The following is a 22,816-nucleotide window of genomic DNA, read 5'->3' as shown; positions in this document are numbered from 1 at the left end:
CAGACCTAAATTTGCTGTTGTCTTTATCTATAGGTTATTCTGTTATTATTTGACTGGTCCAACCCAGTTCAGATCAACTTGGGCTGAATGTGGAACCTGAAAGACCCCTGCTCTAAACAGATCCTAATGACACTCTGGGCTTTAGATGAATGAGCTGAGGAGGTGAAAACAGTGGAACGCTCCTTCACCTGAGGAGCTTCTCCTCCTGCTTCCTGTTCAATCCATGGAACTACTTGGATTTGGAGCTAAATTAAAACTGGTGGATCTTCTCATTTCCAGATTAAACCACGGGTCGAACGCCAGCGGTGTAACGGCAGGACTCATCCTGTGTGTGTGTGTGCGTGTGCGTGTGTCTAGTCGTCGCTCTCGAAGGTGTGCAGGTGGGTTTTGAGGCTCAGGGTGCTGGTGTAGGTCAGGTTGGTGGAGCGGTACAGGTCCAAACCCGTCAGGATCTCCACGTCCCGGACCCGGGCTGTGTGGAGCTTCAGGAGGTCCTCCACCCACTGGGACTCATCCTCCAGGTTCTGCACACACACACACACACACACATAAAGAGGAAGGGTCGAACAACACAACACAACACACACAACACAACACACACACACAACACAGAGAAGGGTCAGACACACAACACAACACAACACACACAAAGAGGAGGGGTCAGAGAAACACACCACAACACAACACACAACACAACACAACACCAGATCACAAAGAGGAGGGGTCAAGAACACACCACAACACAACACCAACACAACACAACACACAGATACACAAAGAGGAGGGGTCAGAAACCCACACAACACAACAAACTACACAACAAACAACACACAGATACACAAAGAGGAGGGGTCAGAGAACACACCACAATACAACACACTACACAACACAACACAACACACAGATACACAAAGGAGGGGTCAGAGAAACACACCACAACACAACACACACACAACACACCACAGATACACAAGAGGAGGGTCGAGAAACACTACCCTACACTTTTTGGACCGTTTCTGCCTCAACGCCATGTTGGCTACGTTCTGACCAAAACAATGCAGCGTACGCATGACGTCATCATGCATACACAATGAAGGCGGAATCGATAAGCAGAATCATTAAGCAGGCAAACGATTCCAAGGAATCAAGCTAATGGGATCCGTTCTCAAAAAGCCGGTTCTCGATTCCCATCCCTACATGACACACCAGGTTAGTAGTGGACTACATAACCACTGTTTCTGATGACTTTGGATGGTCTAATATTTTTTCTGCGACTCTATGCTCACCCAGATGCCAGAAGGTTGGGTGTCTTTGTCAAACTGGGATCCAAAAGCTCCAGATGTGTAAAATGAAAACATTCATTTCTGTGAAGACAGGTTTGTTTTGCAGTGTAGAAACATAATCTGCCATCTATAAATACATCAGCGTTGATGGATGCTGGATAAACTGGCTCCAGTTTGAAGCTGGATGAGTTCCCTGATGGTGGGGTTGACATGATGTTATCGGAGATGAGATACGAACAGGCCTCGGGACATTTACCTTCAATCAGACGCTTTAATGCATCAGACTGTTGGCCCGACGCAGAAGAGCTCATTAAATACAACACAAGCAGCAACACATTCCCACACAAACTGGTCTGTGCACATTGTCACGTCTCACTGAAATCAGTCTCCATCATGGTTCATCTCTGAAACCATTAAAGATAAACAACGCATAAGATACTTTCCATGTACACACAGATGTTTCCTTTCGCCGACATGTCGCAGAAGTTTGTATCGTCGCATTATTTCCTCCACAACATCAGTAATTTAATAATCTATGGGGGGGGGGTGTCAAACGTTACACAATGAAAATATTAACAGCATTTGAGATTAAGTTCCACATTCAGACCAGTATGATCTAAAGTGGGTCCGAGCAGTAAAAGAAGAACAGAACAACAGAAATTATGACAAATATACATGTTTGTCTCTCAGTGGAGTTTGGGCTGAATGAATGACATCTGTCTTAACTGTTCTGCAAAAAAAAACAAAAAGGGTCAACCCAATGAGAAAGTGAAGGTGAAAACCAGGTGGATCCCAGGTTCTTTAAACAGGTCAAAGCAACCACGAAAAACTAACACTGATGTCATTCAAGCAGCCCAATCTGCACTGAGGTAACTGTGGTTACCAAACAGAAACTATATATATCTATATCTATCTATCTATCTATCTATCTATCTATCTATCTATATATATATATATATATATATATATGTATATATATATTTTTTTTTCTTTAAGTCATTTACGGTGGTTTTTAATTTGATGGCGTTTACATCATTTCAGGTGGTTTTTAGTTAATTTACGATGGTGTTTACATCATTTCGGGTGGTTTTTGTTAATTTTACAATGGTTTTTTAGGTCATTACGGTTTTTTTAATTCACCTGACTCTAGTTGCGAAAAAAAGGTCTTTCCATTGCAGTTTTGCAGGATATACCATTTGCACTACACCCAAAAAACCACCTCTTCCCAGCACAAAAAACTTTTAATTGAAAACGAGTCTTTTGGCAAAACTGTCATTTTTTCCATTAGGTACATTTTTATGCCGAAGTTATATTTGCGCAATTTGAGGGTTGATGGAAAGCGCCTAGTGATTCACTAGTCCAGGGCTATCCCTCCACCAATCAGATTGGTCCGACTCAACAACAGGGACGTGGACGATTACACATACTGAATCGGCCAAAAAGACCGGAGACGGCGTAACGACGGCCGATGGAACGGAACGCAACAGACTCATGTCACCGACCTCAACAGACTGACTGACGACGACCGACGAAAATCAGGTTAATGTGTCTACAGCTTCAAACAGACAGGAAAAGAAAACATGTTAATGGATAGATATAAGCTCTGAAATTAAACTACTATGAGCTAGTTTGTTGGTATCATTATATTTGTCCAAAACAACGGACCTTTAGTTGGACCCTGCATTAAAATGAACAAGAAACTGAAGAAAAGAAGGGGTCGTCTAACCATTTTGTCCTCGACTGTTTGTCTACAGCAGGGCTGTCAAACTCATTTTCTTCAGGTTGAACATTCAGCCCAGTTTGATCTCCAGTGGGCCGGACCAGTCAAATAACAGCTAATAGCCTATAAATAATGACTACTCCAAATTTTTTTATATGCAAAAAATAACATAAATTATGAAATCATTTACATTTTACAAACTATCCAAACAAAAACAATGTGAATAACCTGAAAAACCTGAAATTTCTGAAGTAAAATTAGAAGAAATAATGAGAAAAATTTGATCAACATTACACCTCAACTTATGATTTCTACATGTGCGTTACAGATCAGATCTATCAAGACACAAAACAGGCAGAATATTGTCAAAATTACACTGATTTTTCTTTAGACATTCAAGTTTGGTTCATATTTGTTCAGGTTTTTTGATGTTTTATTATTAAAGGATATCAAAATTTAATGTTTTTTGCAATAAATCAAAGAGAAAAAATTGGTGTTGCCATTATTTGGAGGCATGATGTAATTTTTTTTCACATTAAACCAAGAGGAACATTTGGAGTCATTATTTTTAGGTTATTATGCTGTTATTTTGGAGTTTGACGCCCTTGGCTGTTCATATCTTCTGCACTTTTACAAAGTTCATCCCAAGGGCTGGATTGGAACCTTTGGTGGGCTGGTTTTGGGCCCCGGGACGCATGTTTGACACCTGTGGTCTAAAGTCTCTTCACTTTCCCCGTGCATCATGGTCCAAAACTGTCTGAAGTTTCAAGTTTGGATGTAAATGAGATGATGACAGCTGTAATTACTAAGACCAGCCTGCCGTTAAAACCACACCTGATGCACTTTAGTTCTTCTAATTATAGAGCCAAGTGTTCCCATCATAACAGAACATCCCAATCACTGCACCTTAAATATGATGTAACGTTCACCGCAACACATTATTAACATATGAGTGAGTATCTTTACGGCAGGTTTTACAGGATCAGTTGGGGGGGGGCTGATCTGCCTTGGCGGGGGTCTGCGGTCTCCGAGTACTTTTCTAGTTTCATAAAACAAACTACATTATTCTGGCATTTAGAGCAGAATGTCAATAAAAAATTAATTATACAAAAACTACAAAAGTACTCAGAGAGCGCAGACCTCTGTCGAGGCAGACCAGTTCTCCCCCTCCCCATCTCCACCAAAATGTCATCATCTGTTCCTTGTGCCAGTATCAACATTTCCTGAAAATTTCATCCAAATCCTTCAGTAACTTTCTGAGTTTTCTTGCTAACAGACAAACAGACAAACCCCAATGAAAACATAACCCCTGCTGTTCCTTGGAAGTCATAAAAACATGGTATTGTTCATTGAAAAGTGCAGTAATAATAAACAAATGGAAGGAACTGAGCGCCATAGGAAATCAACAGAAAACCACAAAAATATACAAACACGTCCTCACACGCCACTGTGATTAGAACGTATATGTGTTGATTCTGTGGAAGTACAGCTCAGTGTTATTGACAGAACTTCTGCCTTAAAGGTGGTGGCGTTAGTGGGTTTCTATCTAAACACTGTTCTTTTTATCTGAATAACAGTGGTGCCCACAGGCAGCAGAGGACCAGTTTGTGTTTGAACGTCCTCCGCTCTTACATCTGGATCTTTTCCCATCCTGAATGTTTTAAACTCAGACTAAACAAATCTAATCCACTTGCATAATCCTGTGGAGCTGGATTACACATGGGTTTGGGTTTAGTTTTACAGTTTTACAGTTCATTACCATCATTTTTAATTTATTTAGGGTGGTTTTTAGTTAAGTACGATGTATGATAGTGTTTAGGTCATTTACAGTGGTTTTTGGTTAATTTACGATAGTGTTTACGTCATTTCAGGGGATTTTTAGTTAATTTATGATGGTGTTTATGTCATTTCAGGTGGTTTTTAGTTCATTTATGATGGTGTTACGTCATTAACGGTGGTTTTTAGTTAATATGTGGTGTTTAGGTAAAAAAAAAAAAATTTTAAATCAAAGGTTAGTTGATTTACTGACCTTTGAATTACTCTGAGCTTTTTGAACATCTATATGATCCAAGATTTAAATATAAGAAAATACTTGATTACACTGAAAAATGCTAAATGCAAAGGATAACATTATAATGGATGGTGATAAATCCCTTAAGAAATGTTAGATCTAGAGAGAAAAAAAAAACAACATTTGGAAGTTGATGGTAAAGTAGTTGTGGGTCTTTAAGGGTTAAAAGCCTCTGCAGAGCAGAGCACTTTGGAGCGGTTAGTGACAAGTGAATTACAATGGGTGGTGACGCAGTTGGGGGATAGTGTGTGAGATGTGGGCCGGACGAGCTGGGTAATCGCATAACAAGTTGGATTACATCGCTGGACAGACCGTGGAGGGGCTTGGGCTAACTATGGACTGAGAGGGAAAATGATATGAACTATGTACAGACCTTTCTGCTCTGAAGTGAGGAGTAATGCTGAGGCCCACTTCTAACAAAAATGTGAGTTATAACCTAAATTAAGCAAAAATCAAGTCTTTCCCTGGTCAGATTTTTCCCTGGAGAGCTGAAAAAGAAGCTGGATTTTTCTCTAATCTGCTCCTCCTGCAGTCAAAACAATTCCATGGTCAAGACACAGTAGGGAGTGAACTGATAAGGACTGGCAACAACTGAAGGACAGAAGACATCCCTCTGTGTCTCTTATCTGCACACAACTATTCCAAGGACTCACACAACACACACACACTTCCCCCCTCCCCACTCCAAACTTGTCTGTCCTTGAACTGTTTATTCACCCTGCCCCCCAAATCCTACCAAATACACTGAAAAAGTTCCAGCATGTGTCCACGTGTAATGTGTGAAAACTATATGATGTCTTATATGTGTGCTTGCATTATCCTCTCTGGTCTTCACTGTAAATTTCAAAGAAAGGGTTTTAATAATAAATAATACTAATTAATAATAATAATAATAAAAAACTTTATTGTATAGCACCTTTCATACAGAAATTTGTAGCCCAAAGTGCTTCACATTGATTGAAAAAAATACAATATTAAAATACATTAAGATTTGATTAGAAATACAATAAAATAAAAATAAATATAAAACAGCGCACATTAAAATATTTGATTATGCATAGAATTTTTGAAGTGCAAGAAATAAGATGAAATTTGAGAGAAATACAATAAAATAAAAATAAAAGCAGCGCACATTGAAATATTTGATTATACATAGAATTTTTGAAGTGCAGAAATAAGATGAAATTGAAATACAGTAAAATAAAATAAAAAAATAAAAAAATAAATAAAAATAAAACAGAAATACAATAAATAAAATAAAAATGAAAAACCGCACATTCCTGGTTCCTGAATTGTGGACCCATTTTTTATCTCCTTTCAAAGGCTAATGAGAATAAAAATGTTTTTAATTTGGTTTTAATCTATTCAGTGAACTGGCTTCTCTAATGTCTTTTGGAATTGTATTCCATAACTTTGGTGCTAGTTAGTAAAGGCTGCGTCCCCCATTTTCTTTGTAATATTTCTGGGAGTCGCTAGTAAACTGCGTTTGATGACCTCAGTGTTCTAGTTTGTACATAATGATCAGTGAGTTTGCAATGTAACTTGGTCCGGTTCCATTTAGAGCTTTATACGTGAGGAGTAGTATCCTGAAAATCAGTTCTGTAGGTTACCGGTAGCCAGTGCAGGGAAACCAACACTGGAGTAATGTGCTCTCTCTTCTTGGTTTTGGTTCATAACCTAGCTGCAGAGTTGTGAATCAGCTGAAGTCTGTCTGTGCTGCTTTTTGGGAGACCTGTAAGGAGTGCATTACAGTAGTCCAGTCTGCTGGAGATAAAAGCATGGACCAGTTTTTCAGCATCCTTTCCATTTATAACCGGCATTACTTTGGCTATGTTTCTGAGGTGGAAGAATGACGTTTTACTGACTTTCTTTATGTGGGACTTAAAGTTTAAGGTCTGAGTCTATAATGACTCCCAGACTTGTCACTTCTGGTTTGATTCAGGAAAGTGAGTTTGCCCATCCTACTCATCAGCATTTCCCTTTTTGCTTTTGGGCCAACAAGCAGGATTTCAGTTTTTTCCTCATTCAGTTCAGAAAGTTCCTGCACATCCACTGATTCATTGCTGTGAGGCAGTTTGTAATGGAATGGATGGCTGTCACGTCATTGGGTTTCTGCGGAGATGTATATTTGTGTGTCGTCGCGTAGCTATGGAAGCTAACATTATGTTTTCTGGTTGATATCTCCAAGTGGGTAGCATATATAAGGAGAACAGTAGTGGACCCAGGCAGCTAGGGATGCATTAGGGATGCACCGATACAGATACCAGTATCGGGTATCAGCTCCGATACTCAGTGTGTGTATTTGTATTTGTACTCATAAAAGATATCTGATACAAATGCACCGATACCACTTACAGCCGTGTTGCCATTCCCAATTCAGTGCAGCAGGTACGAGGAGGAGGAAGAATGTGTGTGAGTGTGAAGAGTGTGGAGATGGAACCAAAGAAATGAGGCTGATCAAAGTAACGCTGACTGACAGTAACATTAAAGACACAGACAGATACAGACGCAGCGTTCTGTCCGTCCTCTGCGTACATTCATCTGTTTTCCAGGTGCTGGCGGATGTGTACCCAGATGGAGAATACCAGCAGGAGTACGAGCGGTGCGGACCGCCGCCAGCGGATGTGAAATGAAAATGATCACTCATTTGTCTTTTCTCTTCCTGCTGAAGCTAAACTTTTAAACTTTACAGAGAAAACACTAACATTAGTATCACAGTAGTGTTCCTCTGTCGTCTACAGGTTTGGTATTACTGACTTTCTTCTTCTTCTTCTTCATAAACTTTCCTCTTCTTCGTGGTATTTGTCCAGTATGGTTAATTCAGAGCGGCGCCCCCTGGTGGATTAACTGACAAACGCTCATTCCAACACATTAAATGTCAGTAGCAGCACTTTGTTCAGTCAGACTAATGACAACGACAGTAAAGCACATTTACAAAGGATCACGAACAACCTGGAATGGGATTACTAAGGACTAGGATCAGTACTCGGTATCAGCAAGTACTCAAATGGAAGTACTCGTACTCGGTCTGGAAAAAGTGGTATCGGTTGCATCCCTAATAATAATAATGGATTAGATTTCTATCTGTACTTCTTATGAACACATACTCAAAGCGTGTACAGAGGATCCATTCTTCATCCACTCTCACATCCTCCCTCTGGTGGAGGTAAACTCCATCTGTGTCCACAGCTGTCCTGGGGGGGGCAGACTGACAGTCTGCGCCTACGGCCCCCTCCCACCACTGAACATTCACACCATTTCATACACCAGTGTGAGTAGCAGCACTGGAGGGAAGGAGGGGGAAGTGTCTTGCCCAAGGACACAACAGCACACGGACAGAGTGGGATTTGAACCGCCAACCCTTCGGTTATTGGATGACCCACTCTACCATCTGAGCCATGACCGTCCCAGGTTCTGTGGCAGCACGGACTGGAGTTGCAGCGGGCTCGGTGTCCCTAATCATCGATCTTAATTCGTTTGATGTACTGTACATTGTACTGTGCTGTCAAATGACAATAAAGGCAATTCTGATTCTGATTCTACAGCTCAGGTCAAATGTTTGTTTTGAAGAAAAAACATTTGACAAGAAAAAAAACAATCTTTTTAGATTTTCTACTTAACAAAAAAACACAATACCCACCCCATTGTTATGGATGGATTTTGGTGAACTTTTCAGTAAAATGTTGATACTGGCATAAGGAAGACATGATTAAATTTTGGTAGTGATGGGGGATGGGTGGGTGATGTGACCTTGGTGGAGGTCTGCACTCTCCGACATTCTTCCCTAGTTCATATTGTTTTGTACGTTCCTCAGACAAAGAGAGCAGACAAAGCCTTTTCTAATCTGAGTGGAGGACAGCAGAGTTCAGCAGGTGCAGTGTTCCCAGTATTCCCAGTGTTCTTCCCACTGTTTTCTGCTCGGACCACAGCACACACACACACACACACTGTAACTCCAGACCAGAGGACACACGGCTGCTTCCTGTGCTGTTATCTCAGCAGGCACAGCCACAGGGGCTCCATTCTGTGGAAGTACAGCTCAGTGTGTTTTCTGCAGAACTGCACTGCGCCACACAGATTACAGCACTTGGCAGCACATCAGTCATTGAACTTCTGGAAGGTTATTTAACACCGGTTTGTACATTTTAACAAGAATAAACCTGCAGGCTGCAAAGAGGAATATGTCTGTTTACAGCATGCTCAGAGGTTGCATCTTGAACTGTGACTCAATAGAAGGAACATAAATGTACTTGAACATTTGTGAAATTTCCATCGTATTCTGGGGTTTTGAAACATTTGCATCATAAGGGTTCCTGGATTAAATGATTTTCCTCATCCTTTTATTTAAAGTGCACAACTGGCACTTTTAACTTGTATTTTATTACATTTATTACATTTGCACTGTACTTTGCACTGTTTTTTGCCTTTTGCACGGCCCTATATTCCACTGTGTACGTTTTACATATTTTACATTTCACCGTCTATATTCTATATTTTTATTCTGTTATATTTATACTGGAGTGAGCAAAGCGCTTTGGAAAAAGCGTCTGCCTAATGCATAACATAAACAAATGCAAAGACATTTCATTTTGTATATAGTTGCAAATCTGAATGACAACACCGTCTAAGTCTTTACAAACTTAAAACTGCTTTGTGTTTTTTTGTTTTTTGTTTAACTTTAATTGATCTGTTCGTTCCTATTTACAGTTAAGTTTCCCTCTTAAATTCTCTCTGAGACTAATTTCTGTATTTTATATTGAAGTGTAACTGTTTGAGAGACAGCGTGGTCATTAGAGAGGACAGTGGTTATAGTGTTAACAGAGTATTAAGTGTTAAATTCATGACTGTATTTTGTTTAAAAATGACTTCTAGCTTGTGCTTTAAAAATGAAATATTGCCTCATGTACCTTTAAAAAAAGTATTTCCATTTTATTTCCATTTTATTTAAGAGTTTGTTTCGTAAAGGTCATAAAAGGGTCCATGACAAGAGGATTCTGGGAAGAGTGCGTGAAGACATGCAGAGCAGTTACGGACTCTGAAGAAGAAACGCGGCTCTGCATTCGGTTTATGGCGCTAACATTATCATGCTGTTTTGGGATTTTTATGTTGGAGTTCGTCTGATGTGGAGAGAAAATAAATCTTCATAAAAACATCATTATGAATCGTGGCCATTTATTAAACCAATGCAGCTACAGGAAGTAATTTATGTCTTACTTTAAATACTGTGCTCATTATTGCTTATATATCTGTAAATAAACACCATATTTACGTTCATCCCCATGTTTATGGAATGACTTCTGGTGTCATTTCGTGATAATAAACAAATCATCGCATTTGTGATTTAATGGAAAAACCAACATTATGCACTTCTGTTTTTTCGACATTTTAGTAAACATGGGTAAAGTTTTGCGCAGAAGAAACTACTGACTTTAATGTCATTTACTCTTTCTATATTTACTTTATCAGTGCTTACCTTAACTTCTGTATTTCTCTTTTGATTTCCAAACAACAAATTTATATTTGATATTTAATTTCACAATACTGTATCGATATTAAAAAGTACTGTATTGATATTTTTAGGTATTTATTCAAATGCAGATATGGTGGAGGTTCATTTTTCTTTTTTGTTTATATTTCATTTATTATTATTATTTAACTCTTTTATTCAATAATGTTAGTTCCTTTGTTGAGATTGAACTAAAATAATGTTCTGATGTTAGCTGTGAACTAATAGAATCTGAACATTTGAACAGGATCTGAAAATGTAATGTCTGTAAACAGAATTTCAGTTTGAACACAGGACATTTTGTGATTTAACATCAGATCCTGTTCTGATCGAATAAAAATGTGTTTCTTATTTGTGCAGATTTCTGGTGTAATTCAATTCTTCAAGGAAATAATCATTTAAACAATAGAAACAAAACCAATAAAAAATTGCCTTTTTAACAGTATCATGATATATTGTGATATATCGAATCGTGGTCCTAGTATTGTGATTTGTATTGTATCGCCAGACTCTTGCTGATACACAGCCCTAATTAGGAGCCTATTTTCTTTCTTTCTTTTTTTAACTTATTTTTTATTAAAGTTTTCTTGAACTATTACAGTGGAAAGGTGAAACACATATACATGGTGAGTATTCAACCTTGCGATGAATCATCATGTCCCTGATGTCTGGTAGTAGAAGTCATTGGTGGTGGCGTCCTCTTCCTGGTTTCTATCATTTGTCCATTTTTCCCACTTGTTATCCAGTTGTGATCTTGCGGTCTCAGTTTGTTTTTTTTTTTTCTTTCTTTTTTTTTTCTTATCTCTTCTTTAATGGGCTCAGCTGGCTGACAGGCAGCTGTCTGTACTGATAAGGCAGCAGCCCACACCAACTGTACTCCCAGTCATCATTGCACATTTTTCTAACACCTTTGCTTGTGTATTCTCTTTTATTTGGACATTTTACCAGGGAGTATCTCACACTACTTTTTTTTTTTTTCCTACTTGTCTTGTCCAGTGTCCTAACAGTAGAATGGTAGTCTGGTTCCTTTTGGTGCTGAACAAATTTGCTTTGCCAAGGGTAACTTCATAAAGTATATGAAGCGGTCTCAGTCTCTCTAGAACATAGATCTCCTCCACAGTGCACGTCCACTGGTCCATGGTCAGGGCTGTTAGTTTGGACCACAATCTTGTGATGGACTTTTTACTTGCAGAAAACAATATTTTAATTAGGTACTGATCCTCTTTTTGTACTACCTCACCCGTCAAAAGTCCCAAGTACAGTACCTTACAAGATTTGGGTATTTCATATTCCTATTCTTTTTTAAAGGTCTGCCATATTTTGTCCCAATACAGTTTTATCTTTTGGCAAGCCCAAAATACATGCATATTGTCTACATCCATGAGTCCACATGATCTCCAGCATGGTTGCTGGATTGTTACCACTCCCCTCCTGATTTTAGGAGTAATAAAATATGGAATCAGATTTTTCCATTTGAAACTCTCTCCATGTCCTGGAGTTAGTGGATGTGCACTGCGTTTCACACATGGTAGACCATTCCTCTTCAGTTATTTCTTCCCCAAGCTTCTTTTCCCATTTCTCTCTGATATAAAGAGAGGAACTATTTCTACATATCAAACCTTTGTATAAAGCTGAGATTGTTCTGCATTTCTTCCCCTCGTATGCTTTCTGAAATATCCCTATTATTTCATTTGTTGGGTCAGTTTTTATCTTTTAGGAGCCTATTTTCATATTTTTAGTGAGGACTGGCTGAGGTCTTATCTTGCACTTCGTCATAATTCAAATAAAACTGGAAAAGCAGACCTCCGCAAAGGCAGATCAGTGCCCCCCCCAATCACCACCAAAATCTAATCATTGTTCCTTGTGCCAGTATCAACATTTCCTGAAAATTTCATCCAAATCCGTCCATAATTTTTTGAGTTATCTTGCTAACAGGCAGACAGACAGAAACAGACAAACAAACCAACGCTGGCAAAAACATAACCTCCTTGGTGGAGGTAATACAAGTCTAAGTGTGGAATAGTGTGTGTGTGTGTGTGTGTGTATATAATGAGCTGATGTCGTGTTATTCTGCCTCCCTTTGGCCACAAATACCACCTTGTATATTTAGTGGATGTCATTTTATACCCACATCACTTTTCACCTAAATGAAACCGTGAATAAAATCAAGTGACGAATGTCTGATAAAGGTCGAGGCATACATATTTACAGGGTCAAAAACAGGAAGTGAGGGATGACGAGGGTCGAACAACAAAGCAGGTTTGTAGGGATTTCACATCATAGTTAAAAACTGTTCTGACCTTTATGTGTACTTGTCAAAACTGGTAAATAAAATATATTGAATTACAGCCGAACTCAGTCGTTTTGACACATCAGGGAACTCCTTTAGAGGCAGAAAAACATCTGGACCACACCACATTTAGGACGTGGTGACGTTTGGACATGGCAACGTCTATGTTAGGGTTTTGAAGAGGGTCAAGAGATGCACCGAAGATAAGAACGCCAAACAGAGGAAAACCTCAACTAAACAAAGCAAATGGACACAGAGTCTGGTCTCTAACAACACCACCAGCTGGTCCATGTCCTGTGTTTCTATGGAAACTCACACCAACAGAATGGGAACGACTGTGGACAAAGAACAGGCTCTGAAAAACCTATTCACGAAATCATCAAAACCTTGACCTTTGACAAGGTTTCAGCGGGCCTATTGGATGACTCTACCGCTCCGTGACCAAATCCACCAATGGACAAAAGTATGTGGACACATTATTAAATAAATGTTTGTGCGTCTGATCCTCATGTACAAGACATCTGACAGCTGGAGACATGATGTGTCCTCAGATTTATGTCCATTAGAGATTTACAAACAGCAGTATTTACAATTTAACGGTAGGTTTTTCTTCCACAGTCAGATGTGATGAAAGTAGATGGAAATTATTATTTACAGTCAGAGCAGAAAAAATATTAGAGACATTAAGAGGAAGGGCATTGAAAATCAGAGTCAGGGAGAAAAAAAAAAATAAAATCAATGTTAAGAACATTTTTCTGTTGTATTTTGGCATATTTTTTCTATATTTCAGTGTATTTTCAGTGTCTTTTTCCATATTTTTGTATACTTTAGTGCATTTTGCACATTTTTTGTATAGTTTAGTGTATTTTTGCATATTTGTTGTATACTTAAGTGTAGTTTTGCACATTTTTATATACTTTAATGTGTTTTTAGTGTATTTTTGCATATTTTTTGAATACTTAAGTGTAGTTCTGCACATATTTTGGATACTTCAGTGTATTTGTGCATATTTTGTGTATACTTTAGTGTATTTTTGCATGTTTTTAGTGTACTTTAGTATATTTTTAGTGTATTTTTGCATATTTTTTAGTATACTTTTAGTATATTTTTAGGTGTATTTTTGCATATTTGTTGTATACTTCAGTGTATTTCAGGTATATTTTTGCATTTTTTTTTTTAGAGGAAGAACATTTAAAATCAGAGTCATGGATAAAAAAAAACATAAATGTTGATATAATTTCAGTCCAAACCATCTGAGTCATTTTGCAAACAAAGATCCTAATTGAACCCAAACTAACCAATGCACTGATATCTATCCCATAATACAAAACTCTCTTCTGACATTAGTCCTTATAGTTTTGGATCCCAGACCCCTGTTAGAAAAGAAACACCTGGATTCAACGGGTCCATATAGTTTATTTTGACCTGACCATCTATAATTAGACTGTTAGTAGGCCGACAGTTCAATCTGAAGAACTGCTCTTGGGAACTCCAGTAGATGGAACAGTCTGACTGACTGTCTGAGGCTGTTCTGGAAAAAGCACTTCTGTCGACCGTCTTACTGACACTGTACTTAGATGGAGCTAATGATGTGATGCTCAAACCGCCCACGTCAACTCAACAGTAAAAGATAATGTGCAGTTAAAAGCACTGCTGTTGGGAAACGTGAGTAAGAGGAAAAAGTTTAGAGATACTGTAACTCGGGGGGGGGGGCAACACTGGTCCTGGTGAGCCACAATCCTACATGTTTTAGATGTATCCCTCTTCCAGCACACCTGACTCAAATGATAAGCCTATCATGAAGCTCTGCAGAAGCCTGATAATGACCGTCAGGTGTGCTGGAAGAGGGAAACATCTAAAACATGCAGGGTAGTGGCTCTCCAGGGCCAGGGTTGGTCACCCCTGCTGTAACAGATATAGTTTCAGGTCATCAAGTTGCTATGGCAACACAGTAGTTTATTAATCTGATTAATTGAGGTTTTTTGAGGTTAATTTTATTTTGAACATCATTATTGAAATATCTGATTTGTTGTAACTTAAGTTGTTTTGTTCAGTCAAATAAGTATTTTGCACTAAGTAAGTTCGTCCTGGTCAAAGTTCATGTACTGTCATGTGACCCTCAACACAGAAGCGAAGGACAACGTGGGAGGAAAGGACAGATCTGGCGGGACCAAACAGAGAACATTACACCCTGTCCTATTTTCTGTTGGTTATCCAGGAGAACATGGTAATGACTTTTAATTTATGTTCACAGAAAACTATTGTTGTGTAAGAATGATGTGTAAGTAAAACCTTGTTTAATTTTCTGTTTGTATTTAGTTTTAACGGTGTACCATCAAACTATCTTCTGTGAAAAATAAACTTGCTGTGGACATCAGTACGAAGCGTGGACACATTCAATAACCAGCAGTTATAGATACTAATAATAATGATAAAAATAGTAGTAAAAAAACAGGCAATTGAATTGAAAGAACTAGTAGAAATACACAATAACAAAGTAATGATGAATAATGTAATTATATTATAACATAGATATGTATATATAGTCAGAATTTAGTGTGTTATGTGTAGGATTTTTGAGTTACTTTTGAGATTTGACAGGAATGTAGGGAAGAAGGATGGGGTAATCCTGCTCCTTTTCAAATGTTTGACTTTCTTTTTATATAAATCCTTCTGTTGTTTGGTTTTTAATGTTCTATTCAAAATAAATAAATAAACAAACAAAAATAATATGCACAATACGTGTGAGTGTGTGTGTGTGTATATATAAATATAAATATAAATATATATATATATATATATATATATATATATATATATATATTTATATTTATATATATGTACATTTGGGATGTAGCGATTATCAATATAACGATAAATGGCGATAAAATTCTAACGGTTAGTATTAGACTTTAAATTCTAATTATCATGATAACTGTGGTTTGATTACCGCACTTTGAAAGAGAAAGAGAGAGAGCAAGAAAGAGAAAGAAAGACCCAGTCCAAGTGCAACAGAGAGAGAGAGGAGAGAGAGAGAGAGAGAGAGAGAGAGAGAGAGAGAGAGAGAGAGAGAGAGGAGGGAGGGAGGAGAGAGAGAGAGAGAGAGAGAGAGAGAGAGAGAGGGAGGAGAGAGGAGAGAGAGAGGGAGGGAGGGGGGGAGGGAGAGAGAGAGAGAGAGAGAGGGAGGAGAGAGAGAGAGAGGGAGGGAGGGAGGGAGAGAGAGAGAGAGAGAGAGAGAGAGAGAGAGAGAGGGAGGGAGGGAGAGAGAGAGATTATCTATCTATCTATGAAAAAGAAACTAAATATATAAAATGGTCAAACAATAGCTATAAGGTGCCATCTTTAATGCACAGTTGTATGTTTGATGTGGACTTCACTGTTTTACACTCATGATCTGCCTTGGCAGAGGTCTGCGCTCTCTGAGTGCTTTTTACCTCCACCAAGGAGGTGATGTTTTTGCCAGCGTTGGTTTGTCTGTTGGTTTGTCTGTTGGTTTGTCTGTCTGTCTGTGTGCAAGATAACTCAAAAAGCTATGGACGGATTTGGATGAAACTTTCAGGAAATGCTGATACTGGCACAAGGAGCAAATGATTAAATTTTGGTGGTGACTGGAAGTGGGGGGGGACGACGACGACGACTGATCTGCCTTGGTGGAGGTTTGCACTGTCTGAGTGCTTCTAGTCTAGTTTTTTATTATTATGGTGCGAATGCTCGATGCTGTACACATTTAAGTTAATGTATGCAGTGTATTAGGTGAAAAGAAGAGGCAAAAAAATAAGCTTATGCTTCTAGCCTATTCCTTTTTTGGTTTTTATGTTTATTACGATTAATGTACTAAGTACAATGACTGATGTAAAACCAAAAATAAATTCATTCATTCATTCAAGTTCTTCCTAGAAAGAAAGGTGCAAAAGAATTGGCAAAAAAGACATTTACTGACAATTTTATTGCAAAAACAACATAAATTAATCTTGGCCTGTTCTAATGGGAGTCCTTAAAGCAGGGTTCTCAAACTCATTTTCTTTCAGGTTCCACATTCAGCCTGATTTGATCTGCAGTGGGTCGGACCAGTAAAATAAAACATAATAACCTGTAAATAATGACAACTGCAAATTTTTTGTCTTTGTTTTAGTGCAAAAACCCCCCCATTAAATTATGAAAATACTTACTTTTTTCTATCAAAAAAAAATGTGAATAACCTGAAAAAACTGAAATTTCTGAAGAAAATTTAGTACAATTTTAACAATATTCTGCCTTCACTTGTCATTAGTCCATGTGCATTATGGATCAGATCTACAAAGACACTAAACACTGAGGAACAGACAGAAAAGAGTTCAAACTGGGCTGAATTTTCTACAGACATTTCAGGTTGTTCATATTTGTTCAGGTTATTCACATTTTATTGTTACAGGATAGTTTGTAAATGTAAATATTTCCACAATTTAATGTTATTTTTTGCACTAAAACAAAGACAAAAATGTGAAGTTTGTATTATTTATAGGCAATTTATAGGCATAGTGTGATATTATTTTTCTCACATCAAAGCAAGAATAAACTCTGGAGTCATTACTTTTAGTAGGTTATGATGCTATTATTTTACTGTAGATCATATTGGTTTATATGTGGGCCGGACTGGAATCTTGAACCTTTGGGGGGCCGCATTTGGCACCCGGGCTGCATGTTTGAGACCCCTGCCTTAAAGGGTTAACAATGACAGGATAATAATAATTAGAATAAAGTGATAATAGTAACAGTAGTCAGAACAAAGATATATAAGTTATAAGTAATGTAAACATGTAATTGTGATAATAATAATAATAATAATGATGAGAGGAAGAAGAAAAAGAAGAAATACAAAGAAAAAAAAAAAAAAAAGAGACTAAATTAACAATATCACCAAACAGACCATGTGCACCATAAAGTCTGCGTTCCCTGACAGAACATCAGACATGGGTTTTATCTCCTCTCATCTACTGAAACAGCTTTGACGTGGACGGAACTGAGCGCGTGCAGAGGGAAGCGTGTGCGGTTTCAGAGAATGGAAGAAAACACGGCCCAGTTCACTGATGTAACACTGATTCTTCCAGAAGATGAACGTACATAACAGCGGCATATCAGCACAGACACGCTCTAATTAAGGCGTTTTACTGGCCTCTCCCACCTCAACACCCACGCCCGCCCCTTGACAGGTCTGCGTACACACCGGGTCTGAAACACAATGACGTTTCGTGTGAGCAGCTCATGAAAGAAGGTGAAACACTAACAAGCGACATAGTTGACACTGTCAGACACGTTTCCATCTCATCAGATATGAAGTACGGAGCAGGACCACCCACAGGAAAAACAAAGATGACAGAACAGAAACACGACGCACACGACAGTAAACAAACCGCTGTGAGGAGGTCAACAGATTCAGTTTCAGAGGAGGTGGTTTTGGTTTTCCTTTGAAAGTACAGTCCAAAACAAACTACATCATTATCCTCAGATCATAACCGATTAAATCAAACACAAATGTCCTGAATCCATGTTTCTTTTCTAACAGCGGTCTGGGATCCAAAACAATAAGGACTGATGTCAGAATAGAGTTTTATATTATGGGATAGATATTATTGTATTGGTTAGTAGGGCTGGGTAAAAAAATTGATTTAATCGATCTTAGATCGATCTCATTTAAATTTTGCGTAATTGATTAATAGTGGATGAGATCGATTTCTCAGAGCAGGACCGGGAGTACATGGAACCGTGGGCGGCTCCATTTTGTGAACCCCTGGGGAAGACTTGGTATCGCTCGTGAAAAAGACTCAGTGGGGAAACCCCCTCCGCTGGAGCTCCTCCAGCCTCAAACTGGAACCTGCAGTGTGAAGGAACTGGACGCCCGGCGAGTCGCAGAAGCTGGTCGTTCTTGGAATAATAACTTGGATCCATATTATCACCTATGGCTGAGTATGGAGTTAGAGGAATACTAAAGCAACAATGTCCAACCGCTATCCCCCCCCCCCCCCGACCAACATTCACATTTTTGTTCATTTATGTTTGATTTGTTGATATTTTGGTCTTTTTTACTCATTTTGGTGATTTTTTTTTTCTTTTTTTTTGGGGTTATTTTGTCAATTTTTGTTCTTTTTTTTAAATTATTTTGTTCATTTTGTTGATTATTTTATCAATTTTTGTTCATTTATAAAATTATTTTATTCATTTTGTTGAAAGTAAAAAAAATTATAAAATTTTAAAAATCCGTATTTTCCGTATAATGAATATTAGGGGGGTGGGTCACTGGTGGTGATTTGATGATGGAATAATGGTTTTAATGGAAGTCAAACCAGAGGGATTCTCTGACACCACAGAAAAAAATACTAGTGACAAAAAAATTCAAAAATCAAAATTTCTCAAAACTGTGAATACATTTTGTAAACATACGTATAAAATTAGAAATAAATCTGACCAGTAGTTTCACAGAAGAAGACAGTGGTTCTTAGCAGAGTTCTCCAAACAGACCGTGCTGCTGAATGATGCAGGTCTAACGGTAGCCATCGACACCTCAGAGGACTAGCAGGCCAAACAAAGTCCCGTCCCAGGTTCATCCAATCACCAGTGAAAGCCACGAGTCCTCTCATTTCATTGGTCCTCAGGGGTTTTTCATGACCTGCCCTGCTCTATTCATCCATATTGACCCCATGAGTCCTGGAAATCATTTATTTGACGTATTTTGTCTAATGGCTGTTTAGATGTGTCCAAACAATGCTGCTAATGACTCCCATCCCCTGGTCAGGGAGTTCCAGCTCCGACCATCTGGACGGAGGATCAAAGTCCCCAAATCTACAACAACAGGACTACAGGAACAGCTTTGGTCCTGCTGCTGGTTCTGTTTTAAATAAGCCTCGATGCACTTCACACAGTTTGAATTCTTGGGTTCTGGCTTATTTTAACATGGTTTCAACTTAGTTTTTGTTTATTTGTGAACGTTTGGGTCTTTAAGGGTTAAAGGTGGACGTTTGGGTCTTTAAGGGTTAAAGGTGGACGTTTGGGTCTTTAAGGGTTAAAGGAGGACGTTTGGGTCTTTAAGGGTTAAAGGAGGACGTTTGGGTCTTTAAGGATTAAAGGTGGACGTTTGGGTCTTTAAGGGTTAAAGGAGGACGTTTGGGTCTTTAAGGGTTAAAGGAGGACGTTTGGGTCTTTAAGGGTTAAAGGAGGACGTTTGGGTCTTTAAGGGTTAAAGGAGGACGTTTGGGTCTTTAAGGGTTAAAGGAGGACGTTTGGGTCTTTAAGGGTTAAAGGAGGACGTTTGGGTCTTTAAGGGTTAAAGGTGGACGTTTGGGTCTTTAAGGGTTAAAGGTGGACGTTTGGGTCTTTAAGGGTTAAAGGTGGACGTTTGGGTCTTTAAGGGTTAAAGGAGGACGTTTGGGTCTTTAAGGGTTAAAGGAGGACGTTTGGGTCTTTAAGGGTTAAAGGAGGACGTTTGGGTCTTTAAGGGTTAAAGGAGGACGTCTGGGTCTTTAAGGGTTAAAGGAGGACGTTTGGGTCTTTAAGGGTTAAAGGAGGACGTTTGGGTCTTTAAGGGTTAAAGGTGGACGTTTGGGTCTTTAAGGGTTAAAGGTGGACGTTTGGGTCTTTAAGGGTTAAAGGTGGACGTTTGGGTCTTTAAGGGTTAAAGGTGGATGTGCGGGTCTGTTAAGGTTAAAGGTGGACGTTTGGGTCTTTAAGGGTTAAAGGTGGACGTTTGGGTCTTTAAGGGTTAAAGGTGGATGTGCGGGTCTGTTAAGGTTAAAGGTGGACGTTTGGGTCTTTAAGGGTTAAAGGTGGACATTTGGGTCTTTAAGGGTTAAAGGTGGATGTGCGGGTCTGTTAAGGTTAAAGGTGGACGTTTGGGTCTTTAAGGGTTAAAGGTGGACGTTTGGGTCTTTAAGGATTAAAGGTGGACGTTCGGGTCTTTAAGGGTTAAAGGAGGACGTTTGGGTCTTTAAGGGTTAAAGGTGGACGTTTGGGTCTTTAAGGGTTAAAGGTGGACGTTTGGGTCTTTAAGGGTTAAAGGTGGATGTGCGGGTCTGTTAAGGTTAAAGGTGGACGTTTGGGTCTTTAAAGGTTAAAGGTGGACGTTTGGGTCTTTAAGGGTTAAAGGTGGACGTTTGGGTCTTTAAGGGTTAAAGGTGGACGTTTGGGTCTTTAAGGGTTAAAGGTGGATGTGCGGGTCTGTTAAGGTTAAAGGTGGACGTGTGGGTCTTTAAGGGTTAAAGGTGTTTTACAAGAAATTACTTCTAAAAGGTGAATAAGTACAGATTAAAACATGTGGGATTCGTGGGTGAAACAGCTTTCATGAGCATACACCTCCTGACACTATTGACACTATTTTGCGGTGAACCTCACTTCCCTCATGTCCTAGAGCAGACGCATCTGCAACTCATCCATTTAACTAATTATCCATGGATGCGGTTGTTCCATTGCTGCTGCGTATGTCCGTATGTGTGCTTGTGTGATTTCATTCGAATGTTCCGTTCTTTCCTTTGTCTCCTCTCCTCTGTTGCTATTCAACACCTTCAGTATTTTTGGAGCCCCAGTACATCTCCTGGGGTTTCTCCTAAAATGAGTGACATTGTAATTGCAGACATTAAAGGGCTCATATTTTTGCTAAACCCACTAGTGCTGCCCCCCAGGTCCATGCCTCTACATCATTCAAACGTCCGGTCCCCCTCAAATGAAAGTTTGTGAAGATTCAGGAGGTAGGGAACAGGCAAGTGAGCGTTAAGTTTCAGTTTCACTTCCACAAAGTATGGAATGGACATGCGTCATATCACGTGACATATCTGGGAGGCTGCACCATTTTGAACTTAGAAGCTATCGGTTGCTATGGGCAACGGCATAGTACAGACCTGCAGGAAAGAGCCGCACAATTATAAGGGTATATTGTATGAATATTTGTTTTATTTGATATAGCTAGTCATTTGCTTGAATAACTTTGCGCTTTTTTTTTTTTTTGAAAGTGGAAAATATCCCACTTTGTAATGTTTTGTTTGGTAATATTTAAGTTATTTTTTTAATTAGTCATTTAGATTAGTCGACTAATCGATAAAAATAGTCTAAAGATTAATCGTTAGAAAATTAGTCATTAGTGGCAGCACTAAAATCCACTGTTCTTAGTCTGTGCTTCATTTCTTTGTGTAATTGGACCCTAATAGTTCAGACAGTTTGAATTTGAACCCTCCAGCTGCAGAAAAACTATCTTTAGATTCAACTGGACAAAAATCCAGTGGATTTATACAACCTGTTTGAATTCCTGCTTAATTTGTTACATTTTATAACTAGTTACAACATTTGCACATATTGGTTTTGTTCATTTTTTTCATTGTTTTGCTCAGTTTTCATTTGGGTTTGTTTATTTTTGTCATTATTTTTGCTTAATTTATTTTCTCAGTTTTGTTAATTTTTTTTTATTGTTTTGCTCCATTTATGTTCAGTTTTCTCATTAGTTTGCTTAATTTTTTTTCGGTTTTCTCAATTTTTTTCATTATTTTGCTCAATTTTTGTTCATTTTTTTCATTATTTTGCTCAATCTTTGTTCGGCTTTGTTCATTTTTTTCATTATTTTTGCTCAGTTTTCGTTCAGTTTTGTTCATTATTTTACTCGATTTTCATTAAGCTTTGTTCATTTCTTTCATTGTTCTGCTTAATTTTTTTCCGGTTTTCTCATTTTTTTTTTCATTATTTTGCTCAATTTTCATTTGGTTTTGTTCTTTTTTTATTACTTTGCTAAATTTTGTTTTTCTTTTTTTCAATATTTCACTCAGCTTTTGTTTGGTTTTGTTCATTTTTTTATTAGCACGGAAATGTTGGAGGAGTTTAGTCCACCCATATTTCATATTCATCAAGGCAAATGCGCTAAATGGGTTGTACGAGATATTTGATCTATTGGACTAAATATTTGCTCCTCAGCTGCCTAGGAACCCACTGCTGG

General features: G+C 38.4%; 1 protein-coding gene across 1 annotated transcript in view; it reads right to left on the bottom strand.

Moving 5' to 3' along the window:
* LOC115428443 (ectonucleotide pyrophosphatase/phosphodiesterase family member 2-like) overlaps positions 1-22,816 on the bottom strand; it is an 89,431-nt gene continuing 66,615 nt past the window's right edge. The window contains 1 exon segment of the mRNA XM_030147492.1: positions 1-524. Coding sequence (XP_030003352.1) covers positions 354-524 — 171 coding nt within the window. The 3' untranslated portion in view covers positions 1-353.

Source organism: Sphaeramia orbicularis, chromosome 11, assembly GCF_902148855.1.
Source record: "Sphaeramia orbicularis chromosome 11, fSphaOr1.1, whole genome shotgun sequence".
Classification (NCBI taxonomy): domain Eukaryota; kingdom Metazoa; phylum Chordata; class Actinopteri; order Kurtiformes; family Apogonidae; genus Sphaeramia; species Sphaeramia orbicularis.
The sequence above is the reverse complement of the archived record's forward strand: the minus strand, read 5'-3'. Positions and strand labels throughout refer to the sequence as shown.